At 52.3% G+C, this 25,515-nt stretch overlaps 1 protein-coding gene and 1 long non-coding RNA gene across 2 annotated transcripts; one reads left to right on the top strand and one right to left on the bottom strand.

Annotated features, from left to right (window-relative positions):
- Positions 1–1,636: 1,636 nt before the first annotated feature.
- On the bottom strand, positions 1,637–25,219 carry VPS37B (VPS37B subunit of ESCRT-I). Its single transcript, XM_019733973.3, has 4 exons — positions 25,050–25,219; positions 5,884–6,055; positions 4,469–4,551; positions 1,637–3,732 (listed from the first exon to the last, which is right to left on the bottom strand). Exons 1-4 carry the CDS (start codon positions 25,158–25,160, stop codon positions 3,253–3,255), a joined length of 846 nt encoding a protein of 281 aa, XP_019589532.3. The 5' UTR covers positions 25,161–25,219; the 3' UTR covers positions 1,637–3,252.
- On the top strand, positions 7,006–9,468 carry LOC141569241 (uncharacterized). Its single transcript, XR_016022425.1, has 3 exons — positions 7,006–7,707; positions 8,252–8,717; positions 9,206–9,468. It is a non-coding gene; the product is annotated as an uncharacterized LOC141569241 (long non-coding RNA).
- Positions 25,220–25,515: the final 296 nt, after the last annotated feature.

Here is a 25,515-nt window from a genome sequence, read left to right on the forward strand (position 1 = left end):
ACACAGCCTTTATATTATAGAGAACCTAATGGCGTCCAGGTTTCTGAGAGCACAGCTGCTCACCTGGTGGCAGGCCTTGGCCAACTGCCCTTAGAAACTGCACCCCTCCCCCCAGGTAGCAGCTCGTGGGCGGAACCAAAGGATTGCGCAGGTCAGAGGAGAAACAGGTCAACTTGGGTGGCACCAGGTTGCCCACGGTGCCTCGATTTCCTAGAGGATGAAGTGGGCTGCCCCCCCCCCAGGTGGTTGGGGGGGCAGCAAGGGTCAGGTGTGACAGTGCTTTGAAAATTCACATCTATAAACGGGAAGGGTGCTGAGAGGGAGCCCTGTCCTTGTTTGTAAGGGGTTAGCTTCAGCAAACAGACTTGGAAGTGTATGGTTCTCCCTGCCAAGTACACACACCCGTGAACTCTGGCGTGAAGGTAACTACACTTGGCCTCACATTAAGTCCTTAGTGAGCGGACCTTTAACTGGAGACCCTCTGGTAAGGGACAGTCCCTCCCTGGAGGTCTCATGAGCAGAGAGAGGGGCAGGGGGTCAGGCAAGGCTGGGTGATGAGCAGCCAGTGCCCTCGTTGGACTGCAGACCTGGCTGGAAGCTTCCACAAACTATCAAATGCTCTTAGAAAAAAAGCACATTGATGTCTCAGGAAAAGCGTCCCCCCTCTCACAGGAAACCTGCAGCAGTGTGTGGCACACGTCCTCACGGAAGTGATGTGTAGGCAATGGCATCGTTTCGGGACAGTGATGGCCGGGCTCGCTCAGGGCTACTCCGTGTTCCCAGCAGCTGAGTCAAGTCCCTTCTGGGGATCACAGCCCTGATGCAAGGCCCGGGGACGGTGGGCACTGTGGGAGCACGGCCCGGGGACGGCAAGTAGTGTGTGGCAGTGCACTGGGGATGGTCAGCAGTGTGGCAGCACAGCCCGGGGACGGTAGGCACTGGGAGCACAGCCCGGGGACAGTGGGCAGTGGCAGCACGGCCCGGGGACGGCTGGCACTGTGGGAGCACAGCCCGGGGACGGTGGGCAGTGGCAGCACGGCCCGGGGACGGCTGGCACTGTGGGAGCACGGCCCGGGGACGGCTGGCACTGTGGGAGCACGGCCTGGGGATGGTGGGCACTGGGGGAGCACAGCCCGGGGATGGTGGGCAGTGGCAGCACGGCCCGGGGACGGCAGGCAGTTCGGTCCTGCCGCGGGGAGCACCGGAGGCGCACCTCTCCTGCGGGAAGCAGCATGTGACAGCCCGGAGGTAGGTCCCACTTGAAATACCTGTGGGTGAGTCTTCAGAACAAAACAGCCACTGAGTCTGTCTGAAACAAGCAGAGAATGTCCTCACGGGTCACCATCAGCTGCAGCACAGAGGTGACCCTATGGCCTCAGGCCGACAGGGAAGCTTCGACCCCCAAGACACGAGGAACGTGCTTCTTTCTGCCTTTACTGAGGTTTATGAGATGCCCTGATTTTTTAAAAAAAGAAAAAAAGGCTAAAAGGCTCTGCTTAGTGCTAGGACCCTGGGCACAGCAGACACCAGCCATCTTGCGTGGCTTGATTTTTAACTCTAATAGACTCCCTATCAGCTTCACTGATATTCTGGAACCAAACACCACAAACACCCCCAGGTAAATAAATGACAGGACTGTTATTAATTCTCTATTTATTAAAAAGGGTCCTACAGCTTTACAACCACAGCTCAGACGTGGCCCTGGAGAGACGGCGAGGCCACCTGGGAGCCCCGTCACCACGTCAGCACTGAGCTCACACGTTCGGCCGCGCCCGTGTGGCTGGCAGAGGTATGGGGTGGGTGGCACCGCTCTCAAGATTCACAGGACATGGCAGGGCCACCTGATTGGCATGGCAGTAAATCGTCCTATACAGCCTTGTTTTCTTTAAAAACAGTTACAACACAGTAAATAAAGTTCAAGTCCAGGAGCAGAACTGTATGGAAAATGTGTACAAAGGTGGGTGGCCTCGCCCACTGCCTGCTGGGACAGACCCCTTTGAGGTCTGCCTGATTAGGTCACCTAGGCAACAGGCCAGGAGTTCCACAATTGAGTTGTGGGCTTTTTGTTAATAGGTGGGTAGTGACCCTCCCCCCCGCCCCCCCCTGCAGAATTGAGCACTCATGGCACCTGTAGAGAACCCAGAGGGCAGGAAGAGCCCTGTAGTGTGTTGGCACCGTCTCTCCAAACCCAGCTGAACGGCTGCTGGAGTCCCTGGCTGGCACCCGTGCCCCGAGGCCCAGGAAGCCGAGAATATTGGCTAAGAGAATCCTGCTTCCAGGCAGGCAGTGGACTCTCCTTCCACCCTCAACGCAACAGAGCACGAACAAGCCCCTGAACGTGGGGCGCTGGGGCAGCAGCAGGAGCTGGTGACGGCCACCCCGTCTGGGGGCCCGCGGGGGCCTTGGCAGCCCCTCACTGGCACCAGGTGAAGCTAAGGCACACACGGCCCTACAGGTCACAGGGGGGCCGTGCACTGTGCATCACTTGCTAGAAAGGGAACTGCGTTCCCGTCATCTGCATTTCAATCTGCTCAAAACAGTATGTGCATTTTTATAAAGTTTCCCTGAATGGTCTTAGGTCAAAAAAAGTTTTCTTCCGCAATATAAAACAGGAAAATTACACATGTAATAATAAAAATATTGGGCTATTTCTTCGTAGAAACCCTCCGGGGCCAGCTGAGGCAGGAGGGAGAAGAGAAACGGGACGTCAGCTGCTGTGCAAAGTCCAGCTTGCAGCTGCCTCCTCAGGCCCCTGGACGTGGCAGTGGGCCAAGTGCAAACCCTGTGTGTGGCTCTGAGGGACCAGGTGTGGGGGAGGAGCAGGGGGCTGTGACGACCCACCTGCCCCCCAGACTCAGTAAGCACCTTCTGGGCTGGCCCACCCGGCCGACCCTTACGAGGGCTGTGCGCGGCAGGCGGCTGGAACACAACTGTCTTTTGAAAATAAAGAAATGATGAACCATGCTTATTAAATAAAGCTGCGACGGGAGGACCGTAATTCTAAATGGGAATGGGCGAGGCTTTCCCCGAAATCATGAGTTCACCAAAACGACAAGACAGCGATCACACGGAGAACGGAGAACGCACATTGGCCGGGGTGCCAGGCCGAGGCCTGGTGCACAGAACCAGGTCCCGACTCGACTCACCACCGGTCCCCAGCTCACATCAGATGCTGCCGAGCCTTGCGGCCTCCCTCCCGCATGCACCCGTGCCGTGCCGGTGGAGCAGTCGCCCGGCTCCGAGCAGGCCCACTCACTGCAGAATGAAGCCTGGCTGGTGAGGCAGCCGGGGCGGGGGTCTCTGGGGTAGAGCTGGCGGGTACGGCGACACAAACTGTGCAGAGAATCCTTGCTGGGGGGAGAGGCCCATGCGGGGCGGCAGGGGGGGACACGGTGGTCCCGGGAATGGAGAGGCCTGTCCTGGGCCCATGGCGGCGGCAAACGGCGTGGCTAAGCGTCCTGCAGGCACCGGGGGCGGGATGCGCCGAGGCATGACGGAGGGGGGCCCGCTGGCGTCCGGGGCGGCGTAGGGCAGGGGGGCGGCGGGCACCGGCTCGGGCACCCTGGGCGGCAGCGGGGCTGGAGCCTGCGGCAGCGTCTGCCCCTTCAGCACCATCTCCTGGAGCTTCTCAATCTTGACCCTTCGCCTGTGGGCCAGTGTCCGCTGGCTCTGATAGACGTCGATGAAGGAGTCCAGTGGGAGCGCTCCCTCGAGAAACTTCTCCGCCATGTTCTGAAAGCAGCAGGAGGAATCCGTCAGAGGGACAGGTCAGCCGTTAGGGAAGGAAGCTCCCTTTACCACCCAGCTTCGCTCCACGTCCATCCCTTCTCTGTCGGCCACAGGCTCCCACGGCAGAACCTGGCTGGCCTCAGCGGGAGCCCCCACCCGCAGTGACTGGGAAGACAGGTGCTCTGGTCCTGGGTGCCCCACCCTCCCAAATGGCAAGCTGATGGGCAGCAGGCCTGGGAGAGCCAGCCTTAGGATGAAGGGGCCCCTCAAGAAGACGGGGGCCCCTGGGTGGCCTGAAGAGGGAAACTGCGCCCAGGTCCGCCCCTCTCCTTACACGAGCTGGAGCCCAGCTTTCCCTCCCGCCCCTGGCTGCATCCTGGCACACGGGGCCAGCAGGGCGCCCCCAGGCCTGACCATTCACTAGGCTGCGTACTCAAACTGGGTCACCCGCGGCCAGCCCCGACCTGCTGCGACTGCCGACCCAGACTGATGTCCTCAGCACCTGGGGGGACTCAGGCCTCGAGTGCTTGGCTGGCCGTGCCCCACGGTCGCTGCTGCACCAGCTGACCCAGAGCAGATGGCAACTCAGCCCCCGGCGCCCAGCCACAGTGCAGCGTGCACCCGACCCGAGGAGCAGGCCCCTGCTGCCAGACCTCGGCTCACGTGCAGAGGCACACCGGAGGTGCCCTTCCTGGTCCGGGGGTGGGGGGCTGGGCCCTGGGGCCCTGGCTGGCCTTACCTCGGTGTCTTCCTCGATCTTGGCTCCTTCTGCCTGAAGAAGGGCGAGCAGGGTCTCCAAGGAGGCGCTGCTGGACTGTTGATCTGGAAGAAGCAGGAGAGCAATGAGGACACGGCCGCCAGCACGGGCCTCAGAAGCCAGCGCCCCAGCCCTTGAAGACGACAAGCTCCCCCACACTGCCCCCATTTCCCTTTCAAGGAAACAGAGCATTTTAACTAGAAAGGAGCAGGACTCACACCTACTGAGAGCTGACTTTCCAGGAAGGCGCAAGTGAAGGCCTTAAAAGCCAGGAGAGGAGCCACCGGCCACGCCGTGCCGGGCGGACTCGGGCTGCAGCTCGCCCAGAGCAGCCAGCGTCCCCAGCCGCCCCCCGGAGGGCCGCTTGCTACTGAACATGTGCCGGTCACCCTGACTCCCTCTGTATCAGGGGGCAGCTTACGGAGCACGCACAGCTGCACGGCAGGCCCTGTTTCCCTGAGTGCAAACCCCAGCTGCCCTGCAGCTCCCCCAGCCCCTGCACTGCCCTCCCTCAGCGCCGTCGCACGGCGCGTGCTCTGTGCTGGCTGCTGTCACGCACCACTGTGGCTCAGGTCGTCGGTGCGGCACGAATCGGCGGTTCACGTCTGTCACCGCTGTGTAGTCCACTGTGTAAACCCCACGACTTACCCGCCACCCCACAGTGGCCATTTAGGTTGTTTGCAAGTTTAGCTGTCACAAGTAAAGCTCCGCCACATGCCGCTGCACGTCTTTGGATGCGCACAAATGCCCCTTTCTGTCGGGGGCAGACCCAGGGAGGTGCCCCACACAGCTTTCCAAGGCGGCTTTGCTGGTTTACACACCACCGGCACTGGGCACTGCCACACTTCTCACTTGCAGTCCCCCTGCTGGGGTGTGTTCTCGTACATTGTCACTAACTTCTGGAGACAACAGGGGGTGACGGGATCAGATAGCCCCGTGAACTGCACTGGAGGGGATGACTTTTAACCTCTGAAGCTAAGTCTCCCTGAAAGCTACGCACAGCACCTAGGACTCCCCAGTATACAATTCCTCCTCTTCATAATGGCTGCAAATTAAAGTGTCACGTTAAAATAAAATGTCCCAGTGATGCATATTTTCAGCCTTAACTCGGAGGGCGTAACTGCACAGGACGAAACATTTGTTGAAAATCACAATTGAGAAATTTGCCTTTTTTTCCTACACTGTTTGGAGAAGGTGGAATTTTATTTAAAAAGTGGTTGGGTCTCTTTTCTAAATTGATGACACAATTCTCTACATGGACCATTTCTTTATGGCACTAATCATTGTCTTACTCTGTAATTTTTCCATAAGAATATTTCTTTCGAGAGACCCAACAGCTTGAAAATGTGTTCTTCCCTCAACTCTTTATTCCTGAAAGACGGCCCTGAAACAGTTACCTAATTTGGTCTTCTTTATCTGATAGGCTTCAAAGAGCACCTGGAGTTCCTGGTATTTTTGGGTCAGACGTGCTTTCAGAGCGTCCAGCTGGGGCTGGTACAGAAGGTTTCCTTCTGCCAGGCTCCGGTTGCTGGCGAGCGTCATTTCTTTGTTGAGCTGAACGTTCTGTGTCTGCAAGGAACACACAGGATGATGAGAGCCCAAGTCTGTGATTCCCAGGCAAGTCCTCAGCGGAGCCCCCGCCCCGGGAGCCGCCCGTCTGCTCCCAGCCGACTCTGGCCCCCGATTTCTCCTTCGGACACTGCTTCCCGTTCTTAAAGAGCAAAGCCACTTCCTCTGCACCCAGTTTGCAGGCGGGCTTTGTCCTGTGACTCGTTCGCTTCAATAGCTGCGCTGTGACTGGAATTCCTTACTGCGGCCACTGCGCTCCCAGGGGCACACACTATAAAGATTCAGGGTGACATTTTTTCAGAGCGAGTTTCTGAAGGGGAAGTTAAAGAATCACTGTATCAGAGGAGGACCAGTTGGCATGATGTCAACTCAGGCTTAACAGTCAGGCTTCAAGATCAAACACAAAAGCCTGGGAGACCGCGGGATTCAATCCATTCACACTGAGCCCGTTCCTGTCTCCCACGCCCACCGCCTCCCAGCTCCTGGCCACCTGGCATCTGGCCATCCGTGGGGCTGACCCTAAGCTGGGGGGACGGGCTTATTTGCCCCACGGGGGTTTCATTCTGTCTTCCCAGGGGTGACAGGTCATTTGGGAGGTAGAGAAGCCCGTCCGCCTGGACCTCAGCGGAGGGGGGGAAATGGAGGGTCTGAGAAAAAGGTAAGGGACACCTAGTAAGACTTGGCCAGAAGTACATTTGAATAAAAAGCAAACACACTGACGCATCTGTGCTCCAGGTCCCTTTTCACTCGCTGCCCACAGCAACCTCGCGTCTGGATTTGAAGTTCAGCAGCACACGACCCCCCCACTATTTGCCCACGTTTCTCTTAGTGTCTCTTCTCCAACCCCGTGCCAGTAATTTCGTGCTCCCCTTCATATTTCCTACCACCCCACCCAGTCAATTTTCACTGCTACTTCCGTCCTCTTGCTAGTCAGAGGATGGATTCCTGGCTGTGCCACACCCCTCCCAGCACACGCGTGCACGAGCACTCACACGCATGCAGGACTCAGTGAAGTAAGAGAACCGAGATGAGGCGCTGGGAGCAGCGCCTGCAGCAGGAGCCCCAACACCAGGCCGGGGGGGTGGAGCGTCTCCTCAGCAGACCTCAGTCTCCCCCACTGACACAGGTGAGCTGGGCCCAGGACCCTAAAGAGGACACTCGGCTTCAACCAGGACTTAGATCAATGAAGCCCCGAGCTGAACACCATGAAATAAGAGCAGTAAAATGTTCTTGTCTCCTGCTGCTACAAGTAAGGAGAATCGGGGGCTGGAGAGGCCTCGTAAACGGGGCTCCTGGCTCTGTAGGGTCTTGGGGGGCCCTCGGAAGGGCACTCTCCCCTCCAGCCCCCATAGCAGCTGGCCCGCCACGCACGCTGAGTCCCCAGGTCCTGTAGAAGAGTCTTTCGTTCAATTGCTAAACTGTTTCAAAGAACAGACAAACAAAAATGAATTCTATACAGCTGCTTTGGAAACACAGCTTGGCCATTTCTTTTAAAATGAAACATGCAACTGCCACATGACCCAGAAACTGTACTGCTGGGCACTTATCCCACAGAAATGAAACGACGTTCACACCAAAAGCCGCCTGCCAACGCTCCGGACGACCTCATGTGTAACAACGGCCCGAAACCCGGTGTCCTTCAGCAGGTGGAGGTGAGTAAAGCGTGCTGCCTCCATTCCGTGGAACATTCCTCATCCATAAAAAGGGACACACCGCTGCCACACGCGGCAACATGGGTGAAGCTCCAGGGAAAAGCCAATGCAAAAGGTCACGCACTCTCTGACCCTGTGTATACAATGTTCTGGAAGTGAGTTACAGAAATGGAGATGGGTTAGCGTGTGGTGGAGGGAGGTGGCCCAAGGGGGCAACAGGCAGGCTGCTCCTGGTGACGGGTGTTCCCTGTCCTGAGCGTGGACTACAATTCTGCAGGACGTTACCCCTGGGGAACGGGGTGAAGGGTGCCCAGTTTCTCTACTCCTTCTCACATGCATGGGAATCAACAACTATCTCAAAATGTCTAGTTTCATTTTAAACAAACATTCCGCCGCTGAGCTGTCTTCCTCCCATCGCTCTCATGTGGACAAGCAGGGGTGGCGACCAAGGCCAGCTGGGCCAGGCCCCTGCTCCTGGGCCCACTGCTCGGACTCAATCAGTCTTTGTTCAACAATCATTGACTGAGCAACTGTTACCCGCCAGGTGCTCACGGAGGCCGAGAATTGAGCGGACAGGAGCACGCTATCCTCAGATGAACTCCGAGTCAGCAGAAACACGTCCTGACCTCAGGCCCAGGTGAGCCGGTGCCCATTCGCCCCATCCCCGGAGGTGCTGCTCACAAACCGAGCTGTTCCCTGCACCAGCCTCTGGCTCCTTCTCATTGTTGGGTCCCAGCTTAATGCCTCGTCCTCCAGGCCTCCCTGACCGTCCCAGCTAAGCTGACAGCCACTCTGTCATGGCCCCCATTTCTTTCCTGCCACTCATCGCAATCGGTGAGTATTCACTTTGTTTTCTGACACACTGTCTCCCCAGCTGGCGTACAAACAATGTATGACTCTCCTGTCATCTCTGGCAGGCCAGCACCCAGCACATGTCAGCCACTCAGGAAGGATCTGCTGAATGCAGGAGACCCTCCCTACCCCCAAAAAGGCCAGGTCTGGCAAATACGGTGGGTACAAAATGTGGAGGAAGGAAAAAGAGCTGTGTATGCCAAACAATTAATGCTCCAAATCCTTTCCCCAACACACGGGTTCCCTTAATAAAGTCCTTTGAGACTGAGTTGGGGGAAGCGGGTGTCTCACTTTGGATCGAAGGGTAAGTCCCAAAGCCAGGTTTCCCCAAAAGTCTTAAGCAAAGGCAGCAGCGTGAGCACAGGTCTCCCCAGGTGACCCCTGGGAAGGCACCGGCACCAATGACAGGCGCAGGGCCAGCCTGCTAAGTGTCACTGTACAGCAGCATCACCTGGTAAATTCCCAGGGCCCAGACCAGCCCCACCTCAGCCAGACGCCAGGAGGGGTCCAGGTTCGGAGGCTTCCCCACGCTGCCCAGGGCCCCATGCAGCTCAGAAGCACCGCTGCAGATTCACCGTAAAATACATCTACAAACGGATCTTGCTCTCACAGGGTCTAAGTCTGGTCAAAATCACTTCTCCTACAGGTTAGAAAGTCCTCGGAGAGGGTAACACAGGAAGCAAAGGCATTTAGCTCGTCCGCGCAGGATGCATCCGGCAGGGTCGACGTCGCCAGCCAGCAAGAGGCCACGGGAGACACCAACCGATGATGGTGAGCTGCTCTAAGTGTTTATATCCTTTGGGTGTTCAGTTGTTTTCACATTCAAAACATCAGCAGATTCTGAGTGGCCACCCAGGGCACACCCAACAGCACTCTCCAGGTGGACAACAGTGGCGGTGGGAACAATGGCAGAGGGGACAAAGGTGGCTGGGGCGGGACAATGGCCAGGGACAATGGCAGAGGGGACCGAGGACACACGGGAGGAGGGGGGCGGAGCTTCTTTTCTTAAGCATCTAATAAAGCGCTTCCAACACCCCACCTGCCCCGGGCACATCTCTGATGCTGCATTAGATGCCAACGAGACTTTCAATATCCTTCGCCTTCAGGCTGAGGAAAATAGGGAGGAAACAGCCAGGCTTGTTCTGTCATTTGCACTGCGAAGGTGAACTGGAGGGACAGGACTGGGGCCTCTCCATGGCGACAGGCACCCCGCACCTGGCCAGGCCCAAGGGGTAGCCACTCTGGGCGACACAGCCCGACTCTCCACCTCCTCTCGGACCAAGTCCAGCTCAACGCCTGCGACAAATCTGTCCAGTGAATCTGAGAGGCCACTGTATTTTAAGAGCCATGGGACAGAGCCAGCAGATACCTGAAATTGAAAATAGAGGCGCTAGGGAAATAAGCTGCCTTTGTTTTAAAAAAGAAAACAAGGTATTTTATATACACTTGTCCAGGCAGACATGTGGGGCTCCCTTGATCTCTCGGGGTGCTCACATCAATATATGACGTTCTCATAGGATGCACGTTCCTCCTCAAAGGCACCTGTTGCTCCTTATTTCCTTATTTGGGTTGGGGGAGTGTGGGAGAAAATAAGTGGGTAAAAAGGAAAACAGGTGTCAACTCCCCTCCGAGCAACACACGCAACGGTTACAAATGAAAGAAGGAGACCTGGGGACCGGACGGGACGCTGCCTGTACGCACCGGCCAGTGCTGGCTCGGAAGCGGGGGTTTTCCAAACCAGACCCTTCTACAACATGCACTTGTGATTCGCGCTGGCTGCTCTGGCACCTTCACCGTAATTAGAACTGCTCCTTCCTAAACACTGGCCGGCAAATCCGCCCACGTTTCCAAGCTAAACTTTTCTATGGAAAAAAGGGCAGTCCCTTACTCCCCCTTCACACTGTAATATAACCCTTATCACAGTAAAGTAAATGACATTATTGAATTGTGTTCATGAATTTCAACAAATAAATGGAAAATCTTGATAGTGCTGGAAATCCTTTAAACGCTCAAAATCCAGTAAGTACGCGGAATGCAGGACGCAGGCCTTAAGCTACAGACCAGGGACACCCTGCCCCCCCCCCCACCTCCCCCGCGGCCCCACACAAAGCTACAGCGGCTCGCCACGTGATGGCTGGCGGCTGTCTTGAGGTGTAACTCACACACCCCACAACCCCCCATTTTACGTGTTCCACGCGATGGGCTGCAGTGTGCGCAGAGCACACCTCTGGTGTTACTCTATTTGGGGTGCAGCCCACTGTGCTGCTCACTGGTTCCAAAAGAGGGTTTTCTGAGGCATCCCACGTGCTGGCTCCGAGCGGAGCAGGCAGTGGAGACAGAAGCGGACAAGAAAGCTGTCTCCGGCCTCGCCTGACAGAAGACAAAGTAAACAGACGCAGCGCAAATTCCTTAGCGCTGTGGCACGGTGGCATTTTAACACGTTGCCTACGGCGGGGTTTAAATCCTTCATACCCCTCTGTTCCGGCAGGTTTTTAAAAGAAACTACTTTAAAATGCACTCTTCTCTTTAAAGCGTAAATGCTTCTACGTCATTTATTATTTTTCTATAAATAATAGATTCTACAAATAAATTATTCTATAAATTATTCTATAAATAATTATTCTACAAATAATTCAATAAAATATGCAAAGTAAAAAGAGTCAACAGTGAAAACGAGAATTCTCGTTATCCGTCCTTAACGCATGGCTCAGAAAAAAAACGAAGATTCTCGTGATCCATACGCAACGTGTTAACTCTCCTGGGAGTGACGGGTGCTCGTAGCAGCAAGAATGGTCCACAGTCTCCTAATTTGGAAAAAGGGTCTTTGCAGATCTAATTAAGTTAAGGGACAGGAGATGAGGAGATCTTCCTCGATTATCTGAATGTCCCTCACCACAGTGACGTGTCCTCATAAGAGACACACAGAAGGCCCTGTGAAGATGGAGGCAGGGAATGGAGGGATGTGGCCACAAGCCCAGGAAGCTGGCAGCCAAGAGAAGCTGCGAGAGGCAGGAACAGTCTCCCCTGGGACCTCCAGAGGGAGCCTGGACCCGTGACTTTGGGCCCCTGCTCTCCAGAAGCATAAGAGAACACACTTCTCTTGTTTTACGCCACCAAGTCTGGTCGCTCGTTATGGCAGGAAGCTAACACAGGCTGGAACCTTCCACCTGTCTCCATCTGTGCCCCAGCAGCCAAGTGGCTGAACCACATCTACCACTTCAACGGGCCACTTGCCTTCTGGTTCTAGCTGGATTCAGCGATGGGACTGAGGGTGGGAAAATGAAATGAGGACGGGGTTCTCTGGGTCCTGCTCCTGTGACGGTCCCTGTAGGTGGCCAGATCCCCCCCATCCAAAGCAGCCCTGGCCCGTCTCTCGGGCCAGAGGTGAGAAGTATACAGCTGCGGCCAGCCCTGCACCAGCCCCGGGGTCTGCACCCACGTGTCCTTGTAAAGAGCACCTTTACCATACGCTTCTCACGTCCGCCAAGCCGAGGGCCCTGTGCTGCCAGAAGCCTGACTGACGTCACTGGAATGGCTTTCCCTCCCAGTGACATAAGATGACGTGTGATCTCCCTAGCGCTTCCTGTGTCTTATTCATCCTCCATGCCCCGAGCCCAGACGTGCCCAGGCCAGCTCGGGCACATCACTGAACACGCGCTCAGCTGAGTCTGTAGGGACAGGGCTCGCTGGGGCCTCAGGCCCCTGCCAGTTGTTATCGGCTTGCTAATCTGTTCTGAAGATGAGCTTTTTAAAATGTTTATCGTAGATTTTTAAACAGTAACATCCAAGTTTAACGCTTCTTGTTACAAACAACCAGCTGTCTGGGAAACACACCCCCTGCCGTGACTCGGCTCCACACAACTGGTTCTAGGCAGGACAGGACGAGCTCAGCCTCTCCCCGTGGAAAGCGCATCAGCATAGGAGAGTGGGGCTACGGCTACAATGGCCTTGAAGCCACTGTCATTCACACGTCTCTTTAAAAACCACCCACTCGGTCAGTACCTGGCTCACAGCTGTAACAGCCACAATATGCTCGGCACAGGGGGTCACCCGTCCGTCCGTCCATCCATCCACTCGCGGAACACTGTCGTTCATTCATTCATGAAATACTTAAGAAGCACCTCTACGTGCCAGGCTCCGCGGGGCCAATGCCCACAAGTCTGTCCTCGGGACCGTCCTGCAGACAGGCCCTGGGAGCTGCACGGCGCCCACCTCCAGGGGGCGCCATTCACGCTGTTCTGCAGGCGGGGCGCCCAAGCGCACACCGCATTTGCTCCTCGCATGAAAGACTCCGGAGAGAAAGGAAAGACAAAGATAAATAAATAACCAAAACGTGAATTGGAAGATTTCGGTAAGAAGTTCCTGGAGGTGATGTGCAGCCTCCACCCTCGCCTGGGCCTCCCCATAAACCCCTTGTCCAGGATTTGCTAACACTTACTGAGCACTCACTGCACACTCGACCCCAAGCCACCTTCTCTCCTGGCACAGGTATCTCCATTTAATCCTCAGTGAGGGTGAGACAAACTTGTCCCCATTTTACTCAGGACAAAGGAAATACAATCTTCGGGAGGTTTAAGGGACTACCAGAGCCGCAAGTGCCCAGAAGGGACCCCAGAGCTACGATACGAAGTGCTGGGGTTTTCTGTCATCAAGTATGTTTTCTACATGACGGACGCCACAAGCTGTGCCGCAAAAGCTACTATAAGCTGCTGTCAACTACACAGGAACTAGTCTACTATCATTTTCCTCTCTTTTCAAGGTCCAACCATCACCTGAATTTCATTTCTATTTGTATCTTTTCATTGAGGATATTTTCAAGCACAAAACAAAAGGAGAGCGAGAAGTAGAACTAGTCCCTGTGTGCCCTTGCCCAAGGTCAACCATCAGTGGCACTTCCCAATCTTGCCTTGGCTACGTTCGCCACTTTTTCTTTTTTTTTTTGAAGTATTTTATAGCAAATCTCAGGCACCATATCACTTCACCCTTCGGAAACTGTAATATGCCTCTTTAATGGGTAAAAACTACAATCCTAACTGCAATGGCATAATTACACTTCCTAAAATTAATAATTAATCCTTTAATCTCATCTTCTGCATGTGTATGTGTGGGCTTGCCTTCTTCTATAATGAGTCTTTGGCCTCAGCTACTTGAGAATCTGAAATAAAATAGTCTATGTAGGAAAAGAATGAAACAAACAGCTTCTGCAGAAAAGTTCAGGTTGCATGAAGACTTTAGATACAGCAGGCTTATGGATTAGGGGATTAAAAGGCTGGCATGCATTTAAGCCAAGTTAATCTCATCTCCGTTCACTGTACTACACTTGACCTAACTCACCAATTACTTTTAGGATAAATTTCACTAAAGTACATGCCATTTGAGTATGGTCTTTAATATTAAAGGGTAGGGTTATTAGAAAGGCCAAATTCATCTTCCATTCAGCAAAAAGACTTCCTCACTGACGAACTCATGTCACCACAATCGTCCGACTGAATGCAGGCTTTCAGGAAGAGCCTGCTGTAACCCAAGCCTCCAATACCCCCAAGCTGTGCTGCAAATAAACCGAATGGGGCTTAATTCAATCCAAATGTCCCTTGAGTTTTAATGAAAAAAATTAACGGTTGCAGAGATGAACTGTTTAACATGTTAACAAAATTAAAGATCTGAATGTACAAAAATACATAGAAAGCACTGTGAACATTATGAAACTGCTCTAAAATACACGAGTCTTGTGGGCTGTGTGAAACCATCTCCAAGGCTACAGCCTACTCGCGAAGGGAAATTTACCAGCTGCTTATCAAACCTTCCACCAAAACAACCCACTCAGCAAACAGAACATGGGAGTAATAAGAACTGCTGTTTTTGATCGCAGACATCAAAATCCCTCTTGTGGAGATGCACTGGTTGCACTAAGAAAGTAGCAGGCAGTGGGGTGCAGCCTGAACCCCTCCACCATGTGGAGCTGGCTGCATCTTAAATTAGTATGTTATTCACTCTCAGGGCAGCTGGCCACAGAGATACGGAAGGCCAGGCTTGAAAGTAAATGGACTTGTCCCGGAGAAGAATTAAGTGGTCTCGGGGACACACGATTTGAATTGTCTAGTTCTGGCAGGCACAACATACCAGGGTGTCTTGTTCTTTTTCCCCTAGAAGACTTATTTCCTAATATTCAGAGAAAGCAACCCAAGCTCTCCCTCCTTCCTGGACTTATGTGGATAATGCTGTCAATGATAAAGAAATGTAATAGGTCTGTCGGTTCTGATATTAGAATGCCACATTACTTGATAGATGTTACTTGCCTTCTAAGACCTGGGGACTCTGGGTGGAGAGAGGAGGGGTGAGGAGGACAGGGGATGGGACACCTTCACTGATCGCAATGGGAACGGCCTTTGTCCCTCACCTCCTGAAAGCAAGGGGCTCCTCACACGGGGCCCCACCTGAGTCGGCCAGAGCCCCAGGCTCAGCAGGTGAGCAGGGGACGCCCCAGAAGCCCTCACTCATCCTCAGAGCCAGCTGGCTCCTGGTGAAACCAGCAGTTTGGTTAAAGCAGTAAATCACTCAATACCCACAGCACATTAAAGATACACATCGGCCCACGTTTTCATTTAAGGCAAAGGTCTTTTCTTAGAGAAAAGGTCCACCAGTAGCTTGCGTTCCAAAAGTCCTTTTCGCCCAGACCACGTCTTTTTGTGTGGAGAGCTTAAAGACACTGGACACGCAGGATCCTGGAATTCTCCCGTTTCCCCCAGGCTAATTCACCGGCAAGCTTTTTTTCCAGGGAATCACCTTATGTTAACCCTTCCCAAAGCACCCATCTTACACTTTCACTCCTAGTTTATTAGTCGCGATAGTATTTAATGAAATTATTTCATTACTGTAACAAATAAAACCAGAACGAGCAGGTGTGAGAGCAAACACATTTGACTCTGGGTAGAGATGCGACTGCCCAGTGGGGGCAGAAACGCCTCACACCTAACCATGGTGTGGGGGTGGTTGGGAGGGGAATGAGACACATCAACCGTTATGTGCGATGCAGGAATGGCGGCACCAATTCCTGGTCCACTTGAGTTAAATGGAGGGAGGTCAATTAATAGCTTCTACTGTAATTTTAAAATCCGGATCCCTCCCTCCCCCCCCCCAAAAAAAAACAGCCTAATAGAAGACAGACTTTCTAAACTCTGCTCTTCTTAGCAGTTTCTAGCCAGAACCAACCACCAAAGCACTCATTTGTTAATAAGAACTTAGGGTTCTTTCCTCTTCTGTATTGCCTTTTAACCACAATTTACAAGAAATGCCTGTATGAGAATGTGCCGCCTAGTCTTTACACAGGTGCAAATAAGAAAACGCCTACCCAGATGGATCCTGGATTTATCTTTAAGACGAAACATCTCCTGGCAATTTTGCTTTTACAATGAAAAGATATCATAAAACGAACTTTCCAACACCTGACTCCAGAATTCAGTTTTACTAGATAAAATTTACTCTCACATGACTGAAATGATTCATCTTCTATTCAGTATGAGAAAATGCTATTTTAATATTGGGTTTTTTTTTTTGTTTTTTTTTTAAGTCTGTGGCTAAAGAAGGGGATTAATCAAAGGAGAATCAGCTACTCTAAATTATTCTACTTAAATTTCGTAACAAAAAAACAACACAATTTTATCTGATGTAGGGAATTATATGCTCTAACTAAAAGAACTGCCTAGATTCTTAAGTCTTACCCAGTTTCAAAAAACATTAAATATTGATATTTTAACAGATTTATGTTCAAAATGTTAACTGCAATGTAATTTATGATGGCAAAAAAAGCCCCCAAGTATCCAATAATAAGGGAATGGTCACATAAATTATGACAAATCCACACGATGAAATACCATGTGGCCATTAAAAATGTCCTCTAAGAATATTCTCATAAAAAAGTGCCCATACATAGTCTTATAATCTGGTAAGATGCCCAGAGCGTAACAGAAAACTGTATATACAATATGACCTGGCAGAGAAACACACAGAAAGGAAACGTATGAAATGTCTGTTAACAGTCTTTATCTCTGGGTGGTGGTATTACCTGTGATTATAGTTTTGCTTTACAGTTTTCTGTATTTAAATTTTTTTCTATAAGAAACATGTAAAAAATGTTAGTTTTAAAGGTTTGATCAGTTTGGATAAGAAATAAAAAATACTATATACTTCCCTGCTTTCTTAAAGTATGTGAAAAGTAAGACAGCCTTTGAGAGACACAGCTGTCATTATCACTGTGTGATAAACCCACACTCACGGGCTATGGACGCAGATGTATCCGTTTATCCCCAAATCAGCATTTGCCAAAATATGCCCAGGGAACCCAGTCCCAGGAAGTTTGGGAAACACTGCCAGCCGTGCCCCTCGGGAGCTTTCACATACACCCTAGCAGGAAGAACCAAACAGAGCAAAACAAACAAAACCCCTCTTAGTGATCCACTGGTTTCCAAAACTGATGTACTATGCAATCCTTTTAATGGAATCACTGTTCATCTCCACAGAACGAAGGCTCTAAGGCAGGGGTGTCAAAACTGCAGCCCGCGGGCCAACTGCGGTCCGCAATCCATTTTTAATTGGCCCACAGCAAATTCCAAAAATATATTTAGTTTACTTAAATAAACCAGGTGAGGCAATACGTACTTCACCTCGAGGGAGTGGTCCGGCTGTTTGTGTATTTTACCACACATGGCCCTTGGTGAAAAATGTTGAAAAAAGTTTGGCCATCCCTGCTCTAAGGGAAACACGACCCTAAATCCAACGGCCCCAACCACTTTACCGACTGTCCCAGCTTCCATCTGCTGGGCACGTACTGCCACGCACCGTGTTCAACACTTGACAGATATTATCTCATTGAATCCTCGTAACAACCCGTAAGGATGGTATTATGATACTTCTGTTGTAAAGATGAGGAAACTGAGATTTAGGAAGGTTAAGTTGTGTCCAGTTTCCTAGCAACCCAATCCCCAAGTCCTATTTTAACCTCAACGCTTAACAGTTGACCTTATTTTTGGGTGTGTGCAGCTTTATAACTTTTGCCTCCTCTCTATCATTTATTTCTTGATGATACTATTGGTTCTACCAGTTTTCCCTACACCTTTTAAGAATCTGACAAACCACATGACCAAGTGTGTTGTTCTTTGACCTGTGTACAAAGCAACACTGGACAGGCTGTGCAGTGAGCCCAGCATGACCTCCCCGCCGTCGCCCGGCTGCCCAGCGTCCTTTCCTCAGGCGCTGTTTCGCCTTCTGACTGATCCGCCTGCTTTCTGGTCTTCTGCCCCCCACACCCATCCTCCTGCTGGCTGCCTGAATCATCTAAATAAATTCCAAGTGTGGCCGCAGCACTCCCTAGCTCAGAACCCTCCAACGGTTCCCTCTGACTAGAGGGGCCAAAACCAAGCTCCTGCTCTGGCAGGCGCCAGGCCACCTGGTCTCTGCCCGCCTCTCCGGCTTCGTCCCCACCGTGCCCTGCCCGGGCTGTGCACACTCTCCCTGCTGCCTACCCCCTCCGGAAGCCCTTCTCCCTCCTTACCTGGTTAACTCACCCTTTGAATCACAGCTCATGAGTCACCAGGAAACACTCCTTCCCTGTGATCTCCCTCAGCCCACAAAGGCTGGTTGGGTCTCCCTCCCGCGGGGGCGTGCCCGCCTCTGTACTGTTTCACATGTGCCATGTTGTGTATACCTACACAATCCGCCAAGATACAAACTATGCGGCTTAGCGGTTTCGCGTCCCCAAGGTGCTGCATGAAGGCTGAGTAAGTGAACAAGCTGTGTTCACAGTAATGAAAGCTGCTGCCTGCTGGCAAACAGTCCTTCGCCCGGGCTCTGTCCCGCTGCCATCCGAGCACTGGCCACAGACACGGCCATAGCCTCGCGGTGCCATCAGCTAACCTTGGTGGTAACAGAGATTTGATGTGAAGGAAACATGGACTCTACGACACGGCTTGTAACAACATAAACTGGTCAACTACCTGCTGTTCACATACACGCTCTGGCACAGTACTGAACAACAGTTCTCGTGATTCCATGAGAAACGCTTTAAAAGCTGTCCCTTGACAGACTTCCATGTGACCTAATGACAAGCAAGCGGCACCCACCTCTCGATCTTCACTCCTCCCTCTGCAGAAATTCTCCAAAGATCTGTTCTGTCTTTGTCCCACTGGGTAAGAGTCCTGAATGATGATGGCATCTGCCGTGCCCACACAGCCGAGGAGGGAAACCCACCCACCAGGGCTCCGAAGGCAGCACGTCTGAGTGTCGGCATCACAGCCGAGCACAGCGGCGACACACAGGCCGCCGCAGACAGGCCGCACCCGGACCTGCCACAACCCCCACAGCAACGTTCTGCCACGAGGACAGCGATAAAGGCCACGGAAGCGGCAAGGCTGGCCTAGCTCAAGAGCACACCCATTCTGCACGTGACGGCTGAGGTTCCAGTAGTTCGGTGGCTTCTAGGTTCCTCTTTTGACCAGCCTGATACAGCACGCGCACCAGGAACAGGAAGTCAACCTGTCTGTAGCCTAAGGTCATCGGACTCGTTTCTCCCTCTTCCTTGATGGCACCTCTTTCCTCCTCCCAACGGACTAGTTACTCCCACCGGCCGCTCGAACTTTTATACTCGCCTTGATTTCAACAAGCACTTGGAGGGAGTTGGCCCCAAATCTGTATCTCAGCAGCCTGCCGGCCTCAGCTCCAGACACGTGCGTGCAACCGCCCGCGTGGCCCCCACTCAGGATCCGGGTCTCGAGGACCCCTCTCCGCCCCCCTCTCTTACTCACTCCCGCTTGAAGCCCAGTTATCTCCACAAACTGAGCAGCACTACCGGGGCACAGCCTGTGTGCCAGGCATCGTGCTAGGTGCGAGGACACAGAGATGAACATGTCCCAGGCTAGGCAGGGACACGGGGAAGTAAATGACTTACAAAGTGGGTGTCAAGTGCCACAGAAGAGGCATACAAAGAGGCTAAGGGACCGTGTGTCAGTGACCGAGGAGTGGGGAGAGCCCTGGGAGGCCACGCTGACAGGTCCCTCCCGTGGGCAGGGGAGGGGCAGTTCCACAGGGGCACGAAGCGTGGAGGGAGTCCAGCCAGCTGGCCTACGTCCCCTCTCCCAGGCCCCTCGCTCAAATCCTACTTTCTCCTTCCCTGCACTTCTGTTTCCACCTTCAGCCTGGCCTTCCGGAATCTTCCCACGCCAATCCAGCCCTTACACTGCTGCCAAATTCATCTTCCTAAAGTGCCTCTCGGTTCATATTGTTCCTCTGCTCCAAAGTCACGGGAACTCACTGCCACGGAGCTCACACCCTGGCACTCTGCCCCCACCAGCCCCATTTCCCGTCATTTCCCTGCTCATAAGCAAATCTGATCACAGTAGATGGTAACTCACCAGCCATAAAACCTGTCCTGAGCTTTCCTGCTCTGTGCCTGTGCTCAGGCCTTCCCTTCTTCCTGACCCCCCACTTCTGTCTGTGGAAATCCTACTTAGAGAAATGCCTCATCCTGGGAGGTGGGGGATTATGCTCAGGACGAAGCCAAAAGAGGGCTTTTCATTGGGCGCACTTCCTAAGCTGGGTGGCAGGTACACGGATGCTCCTTAGATTAGTCTAGACACCCTTCAGGCACTATTGTATCTGACGACGTCTTTTCTTAAATCTTACCCACCTATCAAGGCCCGTCTCTCGCAGCAGGAACCTAATCTAGCCAGACAGCGTCTCTTCATCTGACCTGCAGCTTCATATACAATTCACATGTGGCCTTTTGCTTATTCTCTCTTTTTAAAAAATTGTAGTAAAACACATAACATAAAATTGACCGTCTTAAGGGTACACGTCTGTGGCACTAAGTACGCTCACGTTGTCGCACCACCATCTACCCCTATAACTTCTTTCATCTTCTCAACAGAAACTGCCACCTCTTGCAGTGTAGATGTTTGTGTACTTGGTTTCTTCCCAAAATATAACATAGGGATTAGGCATGGTTCATGGTGCTTTCTTTGACCATGCCTTGCACACAGTAAGGCTGCGTAGCTGCAGAACTGAAACAGACTCTTGAAATGGCAGCAAAAATAGCATGCCTTTTACTTTTAGCAATAATAGTTAATAGCAATTGCTGAAAGTTCACTCTGTGTCAGGTACCATGTGAAGCACACTTGTCACACGGAATTCACCCAACAACCCTCCGATGTGGGTTTCTGTTATTATCCTCTTTATTTTCAATGCGAAAACTGCCACTGGAAAGACTGAATACTTGCCAAAGGTCTATCTGCTAGTATCAAAGGCCAGCTCTGCGCTCTGCCCCTCCCACAGCGCTTTTAATCAATACACAGAGGTAGAGAGCAATTAAATACGGGATCAGACTTCATCTAAGCCAATCTGACAATTCTGGAAATTTCTCATTAAAGAACGGGAGCCAGCCTCTACTGGAAGCTTCCTCTATGCCTCGTCCCGTCTTTACCTGCTGTTCCATTGAGCCCCACAAGAACCCTAAAAGGCAGGCATGGTTACTATCCTCCTTTGACAGTGGAGGAACTGCAGCACTGAGAGTTTAAATAACTGACATAAGGTCACACAACTCTCTTGATGCCTCCTTTAAAAAAAGACAAAAATTGGATAAAATCGAATTCCAGAAAATATCCCGGGCACAGTTATTTTTCACTCAAGAGTTAAAGTAATAACAGATCCATGGGAGAGAAGATTTAAACATAGAAGTTGAAGCCTCTCTGTACAATGATGATCGCACGGCGGGAACAGGAACAAACTCCAGTAGCACACACTCCAGGAGTTTAAACCTTAGCTTCTAAAAACCAGTCCCGCCAGCGTTCCAGTCCCGGGTTTAACGAGGTCGGTACATTTCAATGAGCCAGTATGATTCATGCAGTAGCCTGGCGGCCTCACACACCTCCCACCAGAACACGCCTTAGGGAAACAGCTCCTTCCAGACCAGACTCTTTACTTTCCACAACACAATCCGTTTCTCAGACCCTCAGCGTTTTTGCCTGTGGGCATTTTCACTTGCCGCAGGAACAAGGACCCTGAATTTGAATCCTTAGTTAGCACTGATTAGTCAGCATTTCCTCAGAAAGCCAAACTGGGAGAAGTGACCCGAGAGAGGGCCGGTCGCTGCCTAATCCCCTAAGCGACAGTTCCTTTTAAGGGAGTGCCCTGCAAGTTCAAGGGGGTTAATGTGGACTGGACGGAGAGAGAATGGCACATTCCACTGCCAAGTAAAAATAACTTTAAATAAAAATAACAATGTGTGCATCTGAAACGTCAGCCCCTGGCAATACGAAAGAGCATAGATCATTAGGAATATACAACATTTAGGGAACTGCCAACTGGATGGGGGGGCGGGGCACGGACAACGCTGTTGCTCCGACAGGATTTTAATGTCTCGAGCGGCACTCAAGCTCACACACCACAACTGAAACAATCTAAGTGAAGCATAATGCAGGCTGTATTTAAACCTAACAGTGAATGCCTTCAAAACGCAGCCACGCTTTCCAGTCGCCACAAAATATCCCCTCAGGCTTGAAGAAGCCTTGCTCTGCAATTTAAAACACTTCCCTTTGCCAGTTTAAAAAAAAGCCTCTGGTTCAGGTTAAGAGATTCTATGCTGTAAAAGGCCTGTTCCATTTACCGTCTCATCCTAGACCTATTGAGACACATAATCATTTTGATCATAAAAAGGTAAAATGTTTCTTAGGCTAATGGCCAGTAACAATTCACTTAAAGTTCTTGAAATAAGACCCCGTTCACTTGGCAGGATGATCTCGTATTAATGACTATCAGTAATCTTTTTAAAAAGAGAGAGCACTACAAATGATTAGTATTTGCACTTATTCTACTGAGCACTGAGTACGTGCTGTGTTAAGGCACCACCATCTCACATAAGCGACACATCAACTCCATGAAATAAATATAATCACATTATCCTTCCCCAGCAGATGCTCAGAGAGGTGAAGTGACTTGCCTGGGATCACACAGCTGGGAGTGGCCAAGTTCAGCCCTGAGCGTAGGATTCCAAAGCCTGAATGTTCCTTTAACACCGCATCCTAAATGTTCCATTTGGTCAAGAGCGGACAGTTCACAAAGTATTTTCTTCTGCTGTGTTTTATAACCACCCCAAGGTAAACCAACACACAACAATAACAGCTGAGTGAAACTATCATAGCCAAAATTTCAGTTGTCGCATTATACTCTTTCCTTCAGAAGCACACTGCGCGTGACCAGGGCAACAGGATTTGGGAGTGTGACCGTGGCTGGGTGAGCTGCCTGGCTAAGGTATTCTGCTCTTCACATTCAGTTTCCTTGTTTTACTTAAAAGCACTACACCCTAAAGAACAAACTACTGCTGAGTTATTAACCTGAACTATGTGGTCTAATCAAGTGGAGTCAGTCAGCCCTCAGTATTTGTATAGAGGACTCTGGTATGAAGGTCACCTTTACTAAAAAAAAAAAAAAAAAAAAAAAAAAAATCCTGCTAGATTAATTTGCTTTGCCCTTTATATAATAACCTCCAGTTTCCTAGATAGAGGAAACAAATGAAGATACCCTCACAGCCTCCATCAGCAGAATTACTTGTCTCTTGCCACAATCTTCCCTCCACTAAAAGGCAATTTCTTTCTATTAATGTTCCACCAACACAACTACAGTACGCTGTTGTTACTGAAACAGGGTAGTCACATACAGTAAAATAACTTGCAGTGTTACACATTAGAAAAATATACCTATCATTTTATTGTTACACCAGAAAGATGCCTGCTGGCAATCAACAAAAGGTTTCCTGGCAACCAAAAAAGCACAGAAACTAAGCAAAGATTTTCTTTCTTTGGAGACACGAAACTCTCATTCAGTCCAGAAAGATGGATTTTGTCACTTATTATTCTCTAAAATAGAAAGTGCCACATGGAGACCATAAATGGGGTAAATTGCATCTCGGAGCCGCGTTATATGTGCCAAGTTACAAGCCAGTGAATACAAGGGGTGTATTAATGGAAAGACTGATACCATCTTACTACAGTGGCCTCTCTGTAGCTCGGGACAATGACCTGTTGAGGGTTTTCCAGTGATTTTGAATGTGCAACCTCCAGACAAGCCCCATTTGAAGGGGGCTGGCTCAGTGCTGAAGAATCCCTCCTCCGAAAGAAAGCCAAAAGCCCCCACACAGGCTTCTGGGTGAGACGCGCAGCCACAGAGGCTCAGCCACAGAGGCGTGGGAAGGCTCAGCCTTCAGAGACAAAGGAGCAGGAGTGGGAGATGGGCCGGAAGGGCTGGGATGAGCCCGGGTCCATCTGCCTGGGGAAGACCCAGACCCAGAGGCTCGGACTTTCAGAGAAAGTTCAGAAGGTTGGCGGAGAGAAAAGGAAACACACCACAAAAGCACACGGATGAAGCTAGTTACCCCGAGAGCAAACCACGCCAAAAGGAAGGGAGGTAACCTGACAGGGGCAGGCACACGTCTTCCAGAAAGGGGGCAGGCCCTTTACTATCAAAGGGGGGGGGGTTGTTGGCTGTCAACCTCCAACCCCCAGTGTATCTTCTCCCAAAAAACAGCTCCAGGAACTCTCCTTGTCCCCCAGGGGTGTGGGACACAGAGGGGCAAAGCCACCGTACTAGAATTCGCACAGTCCCTTCTTCCACGGACGGGCTCCTCTTACGGAGAAAGGGATCCTGGCACCACCCGTAGGCACACCCACAAGACCAGCGAGAGGTGCCCCCTGGAATAACTGTTCAGGTCACTTCCCACTGAAGTCAGACCCGGGAGGGCCCTCTGACACTGGGGATCCCTCAGATACACAGATACTAGTCAAGTCTGCTTCGTGCCTCCCAGCCTCGGAGACCCCTGCCCGGACCGAAAGCACATCCAGAACCACCTCCCAGACTCAGCTACAGACACTCAGCCCCCCGAGCCTGTCTCGGAAGCCCCAAAATCCTCTCCTAAAACTCACATCCAGCTAGTCCACTCAGCCCCTCGAAACCTACTCTCAGACCCCAACAACTGCCTCAGTTCCCCTGTACCCCTCAACCTTCCCACTCAAGCCCCCCAATCTCTGCCCAGACCTAACCCTCGGCCCCCTCCGTTCGCTTTGTCACCTTAATCCTCGACTACAGTCCCCTCTCTACCCCAATCCCAGTCCCCCAATTCCGTCCTCGCCCCACCAGATTCAGCCACAGCTTCCTCCGTCCCCAAATGCCCAGCTCAGGCTCTGTAACCTCCGCTTCATTCTCAGCCTCGGGTCCTCGGCCCCCAAACCTCGTCTCAGGACACAATCACCCCCCCAAGCATCTTCCAAGGACGCTTTCCCCCCGCTCAGACCCAGTCTCGGTCCCCTCATCCCCGACCCCGTCTCCAGCCCTCCCATTTCCCGTCCCAGCCCCCTCAGCCCAACTTGCGGCACCTCCAGCCGGCCGCCGGCCCCCGGCCCCGCGCGCCCCCCTCGAGGCCCCGCCGCCGCCGCGAGCCCCGCTCGGCTCACCTCCTCCATCTTCTGCACCATCTCCGTCAGCTGCCCCTCGTCCTCCAGCAGCTCGTTGAGCTGCACCAGCGACAGCCCGGCGAACCGAGCTTCGCTCCCGGAGCCCGCCATCTCCCCGTCTCCGCCGCCGCCGCCGCTCTGGCCGCCAGGCTCCGCAGACCGGAAGCACCGCCTTCAAGGCCCGCCCCCCTGCGGGGGGGCACGTGACGCCAGCCCTGGTGCGTGACGTCATCACCGCGCGGGCGGGCGGGCGCATGCGGCCTAGTGGGCTGGGCAGTTGGGGTACCCGGGCAGGGAGGTGTCCCAGGGCATACTGGGGGCTTCTAAGGGGAGGGACGTAGGGACAGACTTGTGACGCAGCCATTGGCGGTGATGATGTCACTGCGGCACAGGAAAGTGTGCCATGATGTCATAAGAGCCTTTTCCTCAAAAGAAATGCTGAGATCCGAAGCAAGGAGGCAGAGGG

Source organism: Rhinolophus sinicus, chromosome 9 (genome assembly GCF_057876585.1).
Source record: "Rhinolophus sinicus isolate RSI-liver-muscle chromosome 9, RSI-T2T, whole genome shotgun sequence".
In the NCBI taxonomy this organism is placed as follows: domain Eukaryota; kingdom Metazoa; phylum Chordata; class Mammalia; order Chiroptera; family Rhinolophidae; genus Rhinolophus; species Rhinolophus sinicus.

What these genes read in the sequence shown, in the direction of transcription:
- VPS37B (XM_019733973.3), bottom strand. Translation starts at nt 25,160, where the DNA reads ATGGCGGGCTCCGGGAGCGAAGCTCGGTTCGCCGGGCTGTCGCTGGTG. An exon ending in TGGTGCAGAAGATGGAGGAG is followed by an intron (nt 6,056 to 25,049) that starts GTGAGCCGAGCG and finishes TGTTCCTTGCAG; the next exon opens with ACACAGAACGTTCAGCTCAA. An exon ending in AGATCGAGGAAGACACCGAG is followed by an intron (nt 3,733 to 4,468) that starts GTAAGGCCAGCC and finishes TGCTGCTTTCAG; the next exon opens with AACATGGCGGAGAAGTTTCT.